The 14,497-nt window shown below is 40.7% G+C and overlaps 1 protein-coding gene across 1 annotated transcript; it reads left to right on the top strand.

Annotated features, from left to right (window-relative positions):
• Positions 1 to 661: 661 nt before the first annotated feature.
• On the top strand, positions 662 to 3,932 carry LOC109989284 (trace amine-associated receptor 1-like). Its single transcript, XM_065960501.1, has 3 exons — positions 662 to 667; positions 2,937 to 3,225; positions 3,295 to 3,932. Exons 1-3 carry the CDS (start codon positions 662 to 664, stop codon positions 3,930 to 3,932), a joined length of 933 nt encoding a protein of 310 aa, XP_065816573.1.
• Positions 3,933 to 14,497: the final 10,565 nt, after the last annotated feature.

Raw genomic sequence — 14,497 nt, 5'->3', positions numbered from 1 at the left:
GCCTGATCTCATAACTACAGGTTATGTTGAACATGTGTTGGGAGTTTAGTTTTATTAGCCTTGTTAGGTAAGTTTTACCTTTTCCTAATTGACTTTTAATTTATATTGTCTTGCAACTCCACAACCAGGGAGCTAATTTATTTTAAGGACTTTTAGAGAGTGAATCCAAGGCAATGTGTGACCAAGGCCGAAGAGGAATGGGAAGGGGGCGAAGAACAACAGAAGAAGCATGGTTAGATGCCTTACTGCGGGTGCAGACGGAGCAGGCAGGTTGTACTCCCTTGTGATTGAGGACACAGAGGGCCACCAGAAGAGTTGCTGAAGAAGGGTCAGGGTCCATTGAAAACCTGAATGACATGTGATCTTGGAGGCATGTCACCACTGTAGAACCGGGGATCTGGCTGATGGAGACACTAACAGCCAATCTGGTGGGCAACCCCTAGGAGTCTAATGATCCTCTTGGCCCTCCTGGACCACCCTTTTAATCTCCCACATGGCTGCTCCCATCACACAGGTAGATGGCACGATTGTTTCCTCAGAGGCATCCTCAACGTGACAGGGCATCAGGCTTTAAATTCCTGGAGCCTGGTTGGTAGGTGAGTGTATAGTTGAATCAGAACAGGGCCCATCAGGCTAGGTGTGAGTTTAGCGTGGGGGCAGAATGGAGGTAAGACAAGTTTTTGTGATCTGTCCAAACCATAAATGGGTAGGTAGTAGAGCTGTGCATCTTCACTCGTCTCACGATTATCCAGTCAACGATTCGATTTGATTTGATAACACGATGCATCATGATGCATCATGATGCATCACGATTCATCCTCAATTTTCTATATTACTGCACATGGCTACTTTTTCATAAACAGAGACAAACAGTCTTATAAATATGAAATCCTTTTGTAAAATTGATGATTTAGACAACAATGTCATTATCAATATCTTTACATTGTAAGTTAAAATCAATACATTATATAGGCCTAGGTAGCCTACAGTATAGGTAATAAATTTAAGTTTTTGTGTGTTTAGTTTATTATCAGACAGAAAGATCTTTTTAAGTCACTGTGTGTTTTCTTCTCAGGACGTTGTAGCCTTTAGCTGTGAGCTTTGTTCAAGGTTAGTTTTGTTTCTATCCTTTTTATTTCAGACAAGTTGTGTTAAGTTGCTACTGCTAGAATGTGTCTATCATCGAACGAACGCAGCTTTAGCGGAGGTGCACTTAGCGGTGATACTGTTGGGAGTCTACTGTGTTTACACCAGTCACCACCACAGCCCCCTTCTTTTAGTTATCCTTGACTTAAGACAGCAAGGCATCAGTTTAAACACACCTTTAGCTGTAATGAACATGCTAACCCGTGCTGTGGTCGGCTAAAGAAACACAGAGTCAAGCCGTTTCAGCCTGCAGCGAAGCACTGTGGTCGGAGTGTGCAGGACCAGCTGACTCTGCTCATAAAGTCAGCAAGCACAGGAGCGGGACTCAATTTACGTTGTTTTCTGTCACAAATCCCTCTGTTAGCCTACGTTACTTTCATTACACACCACTGTGTGTGTTTAGGTAAAACAAATTCACTCAACGCTGCGCTGAACACCCGCATTTAGCGGTTAGCAGATTCTTTTTTCTAACCCTCGTCATAATCGATTACGTCCTGTCCCTACATCGATGCATTAATCGTCTAGTCTGCATCGCGATGCATCGATTAAACGATTAATTTCAACAGCCCTAGTAGGTAGATCCCTCCAGCCAGTGCCTCCAGAGTCTGATGAATCGACCTCCACCACAAACTGAGCTGCAGGATCAGGGTGAGACAACACAGGGTCAGAGGAAAACAAACACTACAACTTAACAAATGCAGTCTCAGCTGCAGGTGCCCACACAAAAGGAACTTTTATAGACTTTAGCCTGGTTAGTGGTGTAGCAACTTGACTATAGTCAGATAAACCAACAGTAAAAATTGGCAAACCCTAGAAAGCTTTACAGTTGTTTTCTTGTTGTAGGAGTGGGCCATTCAGCCACTTCCTCAACCTTGGCAGTGTCGGTTTTGATTTGCCCTTTCTCTGCACAAATAAAGTTTAAAATATGATTTAACAAATCTCCTCACACGTGTACATGTCATAGTGACTTTATCAGTGCTGTTTGTAATGTACAATGTACATCTCATAGTGGCATCTTACTGTGTCCACTGGGACAGACTGTTGGACCTGCCTATAGTGGGCAGGTGTACCAGAGAACATATAAGTAAACAAAATGCTCACTCTGATCTCATACGAGACAAAGTGTTTGTGGCCATAGTGTCAAGCTTAGTATGGAAGGTAAGTGTGGAACTGGTGTTAATATGATTTGAACAGCTTGTTGATGGTCTTATTTGAATTGATATAGGAACATTGTTTGACTCAATTGATAACAAATGTTTATTTTAAAATTGCTGATTGTTGGTTTTTAGCTTATTTTGACTTTCAATGGAAATAATAAGTTTCAGTAATAGTACATAGCTCTTAGCTGCATAGAGACATAAAGGAAAGTCAAAATGAATAGACATCTGAGACTTGAAGATGGATTGTGTCTAATATTCATCCAATTTGGATACCTTCAGATTTTTATGGTGGGACTTTAAATTAGAGCCAGTGCGTTACTCAATTTCTCTATCAATTGCCTTTTTAATAAGACCATAACATATTAAAGGACACATGTGAAATAATACAGCTGAATGGAACCAAACCTTCTGATGTCAGTTTTTGCAGCACTGTTGAATGCTACTATCATAGCCAAGAAGAGTGATTTGCCTATTATGAAAACTAAACTGAAAGAGTGATTTCTTTGAAAATTTCACAGACACCTTTACTTTTGCTCCTAAAATAAAGAACACAATAAAATATCTTTTTAGTATTTTTATTGAACATGAATCCATTCCTAAATTTTATTTTTCTTGTTTCCTTTCAAACAGATGGAGCCAGAGCTCTGCTATGAGTCAAGCAATGCTTCGTGTCTGAGGACAATCTATCCCATACCCCTACGTGTTACCCTCTACATCTTTTTAGGGGTCATAATCATCCTAACAGTGTGTGGAAACCTTTTGGTCACTTTCTCAGTGGCTTATTTTAAGCAGCTCCATACTCCAACAAATTACCTGATTTTCTCTCTGGCTGTGTCTGACCTGCTTTTAGGGATAATTGTCATGTTACCTGGTATGATTCGATATATAGAGACTTGTTGGTATTTTGGTGACTTCTTCTGTAAAGTCTACATGAGTTCTGATGTCACATTGAGTACAGCATCAATTCTCAATCTTTCCTTCATATCAGTTGACCGATACTACGCTGTTTGCCAACCTCTGCTTTACAGAAGTAAAATATCAGTGAATGTTGTGTTGATCATGATCCTGATCAGTTGGAGTATTTCTGTTCTTGTAGGCTTTGGAATAGTTTTTCTAAAGTTAAATATTTTGGGTGTTGAAGAGTTTTATTATAACCATGTTGCATGTGAAGGAGGATGTGTTTTGTTTCAGAGTGGAGTCTCTAGTACTGTCTCCTCAGTGATTTCCTTTTACATGCCCGGAATAATAATGGTTGGTGTTTATGTGAAGATTTTCCTTGTGGCACAGACACAGTTTCGCAGCATACAGAATGCAGGATGTGTGAACACAGTAAAAATTTCAAACACAAGCCAGACAAAAGCCACTAAAACCCTGGCTATTGTAATGGGGGTTTTTCTTTGTTTTTGGACTCCATTTTTTATTGTTAACATCATTGATCCTTATGTCAGTTACTCAATACCCCCTGAATCATTTGAAACCCTTTTATTGTTGGGCTACTTGAATTCTACTGTGAACCCTATGATTTATGCATTCTTTTATAGTTGGTTCAGAAAGGCGTTTAGATTATTAACCTCAGGTAACATCTTTAAATCTGACATTTCTGAGACAACACTTTTCACTGAATAAGTTGTATAAAATAACATTATGAGAAGTTAATATTTATTTTACACAAAATCATTTAAAAAATATTAATGGGAGAAAAATTACACACTTTCCTTAGAGGCTTTGAAAAGCATGTACCAACTTTCAGTTCTCTGTTATCACAGACAGATGTTGTAGTTTGGTCACATCCAGGTTATCCATTTCTTAAAATGTCAGCCTAAGATTATGAATATGGTACTTGTGCTCCTAAAGCTAAATAATGTTATTTAGATTAAATACAACAGCACCTGCAAATTGACTGTTATATTTCACAGTAGGGGTGGACTTTGTGTCTTTGTATAATGTTTGATATTACATTTATTCTGTTATGTAGGATTTATTGAAGAGAGGGTTCCCACTTTACTTTATAATTTATTCCAACCAGTTATCAGTATTGTAAGCACCATAGTGTCTTAAGTCAAGTCAAATTTTTATCTGCCACCAGGTGTGATTATGCGGCAAGGTGCAAAAAAGACAAATATTAAAAATGTTAAGATTACAAGTGCTTTGGAGAACAAACCTTGCAGGTGAGAAAAACCTGAGGACAAACTCTACAGGTCACTTAAACAAGCGGGTAAAATCCAATGTTTAATGGCAGTATGAAACAGACTCCGACTGTCAACATTGTCCTGAAAGAGTATTTTGAAGACCCCCAGAGGAAGGACACTCACATTGAATACAAATAAGTTGGACTTTGTGATAAAGATCAATGGTTCTAAACCTTTTTTTCTCCATTTCTCCCCTGACTTCTATCTAAGCTGAACCTCCTGACCCACGTAGAAAAAATGTCTTTCAAAAATTGAGAACATCCCAACAGACCTAGACACACTTATTCTCACCAAAAGACCACTGTAAAAAGTATCCAGTAAGTGTGTTATCATGATTTTAGTTCATATGGTCAAATAGGATTTTTAAAACTTCAGAGCAGACAAAGCCTCAAGCTCCCTCTGAGATCTTTGGTGCCCCCACTAAAGGGCCTCCGCACCCCATGTTGTGAACCAGTGATAAAGAACATTGTTTTGCGCTGCTTCATCACATAATTTGTATTCCTGTATTTGATGTATGTTTTTTAATTCGTTCATTTGTTTTTTTGTCCAATGTTGTTTATTTTTTGCCTTTTACATATTGTTAAAAGTACAGAGCCCCTAAGGGGACATTGGAGTAAAACAGTTGAGACTTAGTATCTCAATATAATGAGATAGTTTCCCATTACACTCAGATATTATCTGATTATATGTTGATACTAAGTCATTTTATTGAGATACTATCTCATTATATTGAGATACTTAGTCTCATTTTTTTTTCTCCCCTGTCCCTTTTAGGGGCTCCGTATAAAAGGGCAAAACAGTGATTAAAAAAAAGCAAAGGGTACACAAATACTGTAGACTTAAATATTCAAATGGACAACTTGGCTCACCCTCTTCCTATTGGACAGAGATGAAGCTACATTTTACCTGCAATGGGCACTGACATTTAGCAAATTTTAAACCAGCTGCACGGTAGGAATTGGCTGGAAGAGCCTTTGTATTGATGCTGTTTCCGCAAAAAAAACACACATGATTTTTCACAATTTAAGACATTTTTCTCTCTTTACACTTTTGTCCTTTTGTCTTTTTACTGGTCCCTTGCAGCAATAGAATAATAAACTTACCAATAAAACATCAAATAAATTAAATGACTAGTGTCAGTGATTGTTACATTTTCTTGTGAATTTTCTGCTCTACATTGTTCATCTGATGCAGTGCCATAGGAGCCGCATTTGCCAACAAAGTGGCCAATCATTGCATTTTATAACTTTTTATCACAAAAAGTTGTCTCAGAATAAGGACTGGGTTTGAGATAAATGTATTTGATGTACAAATTAATTGATCAATTTGACCCATGTTCCATCCATGTTTTTGAACATATATTTGGGTGGCCTGAGTGTATAAAGACCCACAAAATGTGAAATAAGCCCATTGAGTCCTTTGTTTGTGGTCTGCATAAGTCTTAAAACACAGAGAAAAATCCTTATTTCAATTGTTTTCTCCTTGTGACATCACAGTGGGATTCTGGTTAAAAAATACACTCTCCTCCCCTGGTACCTCCACCCATGGACACCACCCCCAGCCTAGAGCAAAACATTTGTGCAGGTCTGCCATTTTTATTCCCACTAGTGAAGGAGTGATGTCTACTGGGAAAACTCAGGGGGGGGGGCTCATTGCAGCTAAAGAGACACACACACCAAAACGGAGCGTTCTGAGAGAGCTGGTTTATACAGGGTCACAAACCTCCTCTAGTGCTTGATTCATGTTATATTTTCACCAAAGCACAGCACAGATGTTTCATTTAGACTACAGGGGACTGTTTGAAAAGGTGGAAAAGGGGTATAATATGTCCTCTTTAAAACATTCATTTTGATTAAGGTCATAGTTAAGGCTATAGCTCAGGCTTGGACCAGTCCTTAGTTATGCTGCTATAGGCTTAGACTGCTGGGGGACCTGGCACACTGATTCGCCATTCCAATTTGATTGTTATTACTGACATTGTAGCGCAAAATCTGGTTTATCTGTTGTTGTCATTCTTATTTCTGTCATTGTTATTTCTGTTTGTCTCATTTCCCGTCTCTGTCTGCAAGCCCAACACAGATGCAGCAGACGGCTAGTCAACAAAAGTCTGGTTCTGAACAAGGTTTCTGCCTGTTAAAAGGAAGTTTCTCTATGTCCGTTTGCTCATAGTGGATTGATTTTTGGTCTCTGTAAATCATATAACAAAGAATATGGTCGAGACCAGCCTTTCCCAAACTCAAGACTACCACAGCCATCTTTGAAATATAAATTACTCTGGGGCCATTGTAAAATAAACGTTTCACGACTACAGCTATCACTCTGACATATGATAAATTATTGGACAACAAAATATTATGGCAAGATGAATACAAGAAAGTTTACTAAACACATAGTAGAATATTATATTATAGTATGTCCATGAAAAGTCATGAATAGGCCTGTTGTTTAAGTAGCCTGTAGAGTTTGACCAAAGTGCTTCATGTGCACTTGTGTTCTAAAATTTGTAAGTTTGACTTGACTTAAGACACTATGGTGCTTACAATACTGATGACTGGTTGGAATAATTTATAAAGTAAAGAGGGAATCCTCTCTTCTATAAATCCATACATAACAGAATCAATTTAATCTCAAACATTACACGAAGACAAAAAGTCGACCCCTACTGTGATCTGTAAGAGTCTGTTTGCAGGTGCTGTTGTATTTCATCTAAATATGTTGTGTGTAAAAAAAAATACTAACTTCTCTAATTTTATTTTATACAGTTTATTCAGTGAAAAGTGTTGTCTCAGAAATGTCAGATTTAAAGATGTCACCTGAGGTTAATAATTTAAACGCCTTTCTGAACCAACTATAAAAGAATGCATATATTATAGGGTTCACAGTAGAATTCAAGTAGCCAAACCATACAAGTGTTTCAAACAACTCAGGGGGTATTGAGTAACTAATAAAAGGATCGATGATGTTACAGACGAAAAATGGAGTCCAAAAACAAAGAAAGACCCCCATTACAATAGCCAGGGTTTTAGTGGCCTTTGTCTGGCTTGTGTTTGACTTTTTTACGGAGTTCACACATCCTGCAATTTGTATGCTGCGAAACTGTGTCTGGGCCACAAGGAAAATCTTCACATAAACACCAACCATTATTATCCCGGGCAAGTAAAAAGAAATCACTGAGGAGACAATACTAGACACTCCACTCTGAAACAAAACACATCCTCCTTCACAAACAACATGGTTATAGTAAAACTCTTCAACACCCAAAATATTTAACTTCAGAAAAATCATTCCAAAACCTATGATGGGAGAAATACTCCAACAGATCAGAATCATGATTAACACAACATTCACAGATATTTTTCTTCTGTAAAGCAGAGGTTGGCAAACAGCGTAGTATCGGTCAACTGATATGAAGGAAAGATTGAGAATTGATGCTGTACTCAACGAGACATCAGAACTCATGTAGATTTGACAGAAGAAGTCCCCAAAATACCAACAAGACTCAACAGTATGAATCATTCCAGGAAACATGACTATCATCCCTAAAAGCAGGTCAGACACAGCCAGAGAGAATATCAGGTAATTTGTTGGAGTATGGAGCTGCTTGAAATAAGCCACTGAGAAAGTGACCAAAAGGTTTCCACACACTGTTAGGATGATTATGACCCCGAAAAAGATGTAGAGGGTAACACGTAGGGGTATGGGATAGATTGTCCTCAGACATGAAGTGTTTCTGGACTCAAAGCAGAGCTCTTGCTCCATCTGTTTGAGAAACAAGAAAATAAAATTCAGGTATGGATAAATTACACAAATATACAAACATCCTCATAATGTTCGTTTCCATTTGTGAGGTAAATTACTGTAAAAGCTGCTGCTCTTTTTTTCTTGCTTTATGGTTATTCTGAAAGGGATCTATATCCATATTCTATATCCTTTTTTCCTTTAATTCTCCATAAAAAAAATTGTAACAGTCTTTCACCTTATTATTCAAAAGTAAAAAATATCATAACACACAGGTTACTGCCTCCCTGGCTAGAATAGAAGGGATCAACACTGCTGCAAATCTTGAATGACATAAGAAGGTTACCTTCACACATCTTAAATATTTTATCCTTTAGAAAAAACAAGTTAACATACTGAAAAAGCATTGGAAAACATTAGGAAACAGATCGGAATGGTGGATGAATATCTGTGAATAGTACAAGACATTTCATATTTTTGCCATGGCCACTGATGATGAGCTATCAAACAACTTTCAGAAATCTCAGCTAAACAATTCACGATCAATACTGAAATCAAAAACTGCTTCTAATTTAAATAGACTATTGGCTTGCTTCTCAAATCAGTCCCATACTTACCTCTGATAATCACCTGGACAGTATTGGCAAAAGGAGTTAATCAGAAATGGGATCAGTTACAGTGATTCTTACTTTCTTACTTATTAGCTCTCGGGTTAACCTCGCCACTATAGGCAGATCTTAAATCTTAAATCTGAAGGGAGTGAATCTGAGCAGTCCGTCCCAGTGGACACTGCAGGATGGTACTGTATGGGTTGATTAACCCTTTGCAGGTCATTTACTTGTAAGAAGACAGTTTAAAGTTAAAATCAATGTTTGAAACTGATAAAGAAAGCAAAACCAGCATGGATTTATTAGTATAATTTCAAATATTTGTTGAGATTAGAGAAATCTTTCATTGGACAATATGCACATTCTCAGATTTACAATGTGTTGATTATTTTTTACTGTAAATATGTACAGAACACATCATAGATTTGAAAAAATAAATCTGTGGCACACTGTTACCTTACTGTCACTTTATTGTTTTACCTTCAGCTTCCTCAGGTTTGCCCAGCGTACATTTACTCGTAAAATTTCATCGTGGGTTGTCAGTGAAAACAAACATGTTTTTCCAATTGAAATGCAATGCATACTTTTGTTTTTGATCAATTTTCTTTATCACTTATGAAAACCTTCAAAATGAAAGTGCCAAGACATATCTTAAGGAGCTACTAGTGCCATACTACCCTTCAAGAACATTACGGTCCCAGAATGCAGGCCTGCTAGTGGTACCTACAGTCTCTAAGTGTACTATGGGAGGTAAAGCCTTCAGTTAATGGGCTCCTCTCCTCTCGAATCGTCTTCCAGCCGGGGTCCGGGAGGCAGACACAGTCTATATTTTTAAGAACAGACTTAAAACTTTTCTTTTTGATAAATCTTATAGTTAGGGCTGGTGCTGGTGTAGACCAGCTCTTAGTTATGCTGCTATAGGCTTAGACTACCGGGGGAACTGGCACCTTGAGCTCCTCGCCCTCTCTCTCTCTCTCTGTGTGCATATACAGTACATCATATTACTGCATGTATCTATCTGTAAATCTCAGTCACTAACCACCTACTTTCCTGGAAGCTCTTGAGCTCTCTTACGCTCCTCGAGATCGTTGGTTGACGGCCTGCCAGAACAACCCCCCCCAATAAGTAAGGTATTTTACCTGCTTTTTATAACATAACAGTGAGTAAGGTCTTTTTACCTGCTCTTTTGTAATGTTAACAGACAAATAGTAAGGTATTTTACCTGCTTTTTGTAAAGTGTCTCGAGATAACACTTGTTATGAGTTGACGCTATACAAATAAAAATTGATTGATTGATTGAATTGGTAATGGTGGTACTTGGAGAGCCAAATATTTCCGGAGGTGGTACGCAGTCTAAAAAGTTTGAGAACCACTGCTGTAACCAATGTGAAAGCAGAACTCATGTAGACTTTACAGAAGAAGTCCCAAAAATACTTCGACTTCGACTTTCTTTATTGTCATTCAAACTTGTACTTTACAGTGCAGATAAGAACGAAATTTCGTTGCATTTGGCTCGTTGTAGTGCAGGATAAAAACAGCAGCATGTATTTACATATAAAAAATAAAAATAAGGTGCAGATATAAATAGATATAAAAAGAAAAACTATGAGTAGAATTACTATACAGATAAATATATTGCACGTTATATTGTATTTTACAGTCCAGTGAGGTAGTCCTGTGTGGGGGTTTGAGGGGGAATGGAGGGATTATTTTTTCCTGTTCAAAAGTCTTATGGCCTGTTGGAAGAAGCTGTTACAGAACCTGGAAGTTCTGCTTCGGAAGGCTGCGGAACCTCTTTCCAGAGTCCAGCAGTGAAAAAAGTCCTTGGTGAGGGTGGGAGGTGTCTCTGCTGATTTTCTGAGCCCTGGTCAGACAGCGGATCTTTGCGATCTCCTGGATGGGAGGAAGTGGAGTCTTAATGATCTTTTCCGCCGTCCTCACCACTCTCTGCAGGGACTTCCAGTCGGTGGCACTGCAGGCTCCGGACCAGACAGAGATGCAGTTTGTTATGATGCTCTCTATAGTGCCTCTGTAAAAGGTGGTGAGAATAGGAGGAGGGAGGTGTGCTCTCTTCATCTGACACAGAAAGTGCATGCGCTGCTGCGCTTTTTTCACAAGAGCGCCGGTGTGAAGGGACCAAGTCAGAGTGTCTGTTATCTGCACCCCCAGGAACTTTGTGCTGCTAACTCTCTCCACTGCTGTGCCGTTGATGAGGAGTGGTGTGTGGCTGGGCTGGCGCCTCCTGAAGTCGACGATAATCTCTTTGGTTTTATCGACGTTCAGGGTCAGGTTGTTGGTTCTGCGCCAGTCAACCAGATGTTTCACCTCCTCTCTGTAGTCCATGTCGTTGTTATCACGGATGAGGCCCACTACTGTTGTGTCGTCTGCAAACTTCACGATGTGGTTAGTAGTGGTCCTGGCGCAGCAGTCATGGGTGATCAGGGTGAACAGCAGCGGACTCAGGACGCAGCCCTGAGGGGAGCCGGTGCTCAGGGAGATGACACTGGAGGTGTTGTTGCCCACCCGCACAGACTGGGGTCTGTTTGTGAGGAAGTCAAGCAGCCAGTTACATAGGGGGGTGCTGAAACCAAGGGGGGCCAGTTTGCTCACCAGATGCTGCAGGATGATTGTATTGAACGCTGAGCTGAAGTCCAGAAACAACATCCGCACATGTGTGTCCTTCTCTTCCAGATGTTGTAAGCCCAGGTGGAGTGCAGAGGAGATGGCATCCTCTGTGGAGCGGTTTGGGCGGTAAGCAAACTGGTTCGGGTCGAATGTGGGGGGAAGTCTGGAGACAATGTGGTCCTTTACCAGCCTCTCAAAGCACTTCATCATGATGGGGGTTAGTGCTACAGGGCGGTAATCATTGAGTGAGGAGATTGTGGATTTTTTAGGCACTGGTATAATTGTAGCAGTCTTTAAACATGAAGGTACCACAGCCTGGATCAGCGAGGTGTTGAAGATGTCTGTGAGAACCCCAGCCAGCTGGTCAGCACATTCCTTAAGCACCCGTCCCGGTATGTCGTCAGGGCCCGCTGCTTTCCAGGTGATCACTCTCCTCAGGGTTCTCCGGACATCAGCTGTGTCTAGGCTGATTGGCTGCTCATCGGAGCGAGGAATAGATTTCCTCGCTGGAGTGGTGTTGAGTGCCTCAAACCTTGCAAAGTAGTTGTTGAGGTTGTTGTCACAGGGGGGAGGAGTAGCTTTATAGTCTGTGATGACTTGTATGCCCTGCCACATTCGTCTGGTGTTCGTGGGGTCCTCGAAGAAGTCCTGCACTTTCTGACTGTGAGCACGCTTTGCAACCTTTATGGCACGGTTCAGGTTGGCTCTGGTTGTTTTTAGTGCCACCATGTCGCCAGATTTAAAAGCGTTGTTCTGGACTTTCAGCATTGCACGTACCTCACTGGTCATCCAGGGTTTCTCGTTGGCCCGTGTGGAGATGTTCTTGATCACACTAACATCCTCCATGCACTTCTGAATGTATGCAGACACAGACTCGGCATACTCCTCCACACACGTCTGGTGATTGTCCGTAGCAGCCGCCTTGAACATGTCCCAGTCCGTGCATTCAAAGCAGTCCTGTAATGCTTCCATAGCTCCCTCAGGCCAGGCCCTCACCTGCTTCACTGTGGGTTTTTTCCTGATCAGCAGGGGCTTGTATGCTGGAATTAGCATCACAGAGAGATGGTCTGAGGAGCCAAGGTGGGGGCGGGGTGCAGCCTTGAATGCCTTCTTGATGTTGCTGTAGGCCAGGTCCAGCATGCTCCCACCCCTGGTTGCAAAATCCACATATTGATGGAGATGAGGAAACACAGTTTTCATGTTGGCCTGATTAAAGTCCCCTACCACAATGAAAACTCCCCCTAGATGTGTAGATTGCAGTTCACTGATGGAGGGCTTCTCTGGTGTTTGCACTGGGAGGAATGTACACTGCTGTGAAGATCATAACAGTGAATTCCCGGGGTAAATAAAAAGGCCTGCAGTTTATAGTCAGTAGTTCTACATCAGGAGAGCAGTGACATGAGACTATCTCACCGTTGTTGCACCAGTTGTTGTCGATGTATATGCAAACACTGCCGCCTTGGGATTTACCAGTGAGAGAGCTGCTCCTATCCGACCGAAATAATGTTAGCCCCTCTATGCTAACTGCCTCATCTGGAACGGATGGTTTCAGCCACGTTTCTGTGAGAAATATGGCGCAGCAGTCTCTCATCTCCCGTTTTGCAGTTAAATCCAGCTTCAGATAGTCCAGTTTGTTCTCCAGGGAGCGGACATTAGAAAGCATGATGGAAGGAAGCGGAGTCAACAGAAGACTCAACAGTTTGAATCAGGAAACATTATTATTGCTAAAAGCAGGTCAGACATAGCCAGAGACAAAATCAGGTAATTTGTTGGAGTATGGAGCTGCTTAAAATAAGCCACTGAGAAAGTGACCAAAAGGTTTCCACACACTGTTAGGATGATTATGACCCCGAAAATGATGTAGAGGGTAACACGTAGGGGTATGGGATAATTTGACTTCAAACATGAAGTGTTTCTGGACTCAAAGCAGCGTTCTGGCTCCATCTGTTTGAAAGGAGACAAGAATTGAACGAAATAGGAATGAAAAAGAGTCATAGGAATACAGTTTGGCTTAAAATAAGTGAATCAAAATCAGGTCTCAACTGTCTATTTCTTTTGGTTCATGATTCTGCACACAGTTTAGAACTACTGTAAAACATTAGGTTTGATTAGGCCTACCCCATTGCTAATAGACAGTCTGCTCAATTACAAAAACAAACATTTCCAGACATTAATTTTGTCTTCTTGAAGAAATAAAAAATATGAGCATTGGCAAGTTTACATACTGAACAAATACATATTCATAGTTAGCAGGACAGTGGCCAGCAGAGCACAATCTGTCACATATGAGGTCGGCTTTTTTTGTACAAATGAGCTCTGCCTCTGTGGCCAGTAAAGTGTCTCTCTCTCTCTCTCTCTCTGTGCATGCTGAGAGTGACTGGGTGAGTGCTTGTGCGTGTATGTGATTTCAAGCCACGGGGCACCTCCAGGTTGGAGAAGCTGACTCGCCGGCACGCCATCAAACTTTCTTCGGCTGTCGGTGTGTCAGTGGAGGAGTACAGCCTTGCTGTGGGTGCTGTTGTCGGGTATGACAGTGTGAAGTCTGTCTCAAGAATGAACAGCGCTGTTGTTATTTTTCTGGACAGCACAGATAAAGTAAATCAGCTGGCAGAGAGTGGAGTGGTGGTTAAGGGAACACTCACTCAGGTGATGTCTCTGGTTAGCCCCGCTAAAAAAGTTGTGCTTTCTAATGTGCCCCCGTTTTTAAAAAACGACATGTTGGTGAAGGAGCTGGTCCAACACGGGCAGTTGGTGTCACTGATTAAAATGATCCCTCTGGGTTGTAAATCACTGAACCTTAAACACATATCTTTTAGGAGGCAAGTGTTCATGATCCTCAAAAAGAACGAGGAGCTGAATTTAGTATTCAGTTTTTGTATTGATGATTTTGTTTATGTTGTTCATGTGTCTTCTGAGACTTTAGAATGTTTTGGGTGTGGAGCAGAGGGACACATGGTCCGCTCGCGTCCGAACAGAGCAGAGCAGGTGACCATAGGGCTGCTGTATACAGAATCACGCACCAAACATGAAA

Source organism: Labrus bergylta, chromosome 11 (assembly GCF_963930695.1).
Source record: "Labrus bergylta chromosome 11, fLabBer1.1, whole genome shotgun sequence".
NCBI classification, from domain to species: domain Eukaryota; kingdom Metazoa; phylum Chordata; class Actinopteri; order Labriformes; family Labridae; genus Labrus; species Labrus bergylta.
Note: the sequence above shows the minus strand (reverse complement) of the source record. Positions and strands in the feature narration are given on the sequence as shown.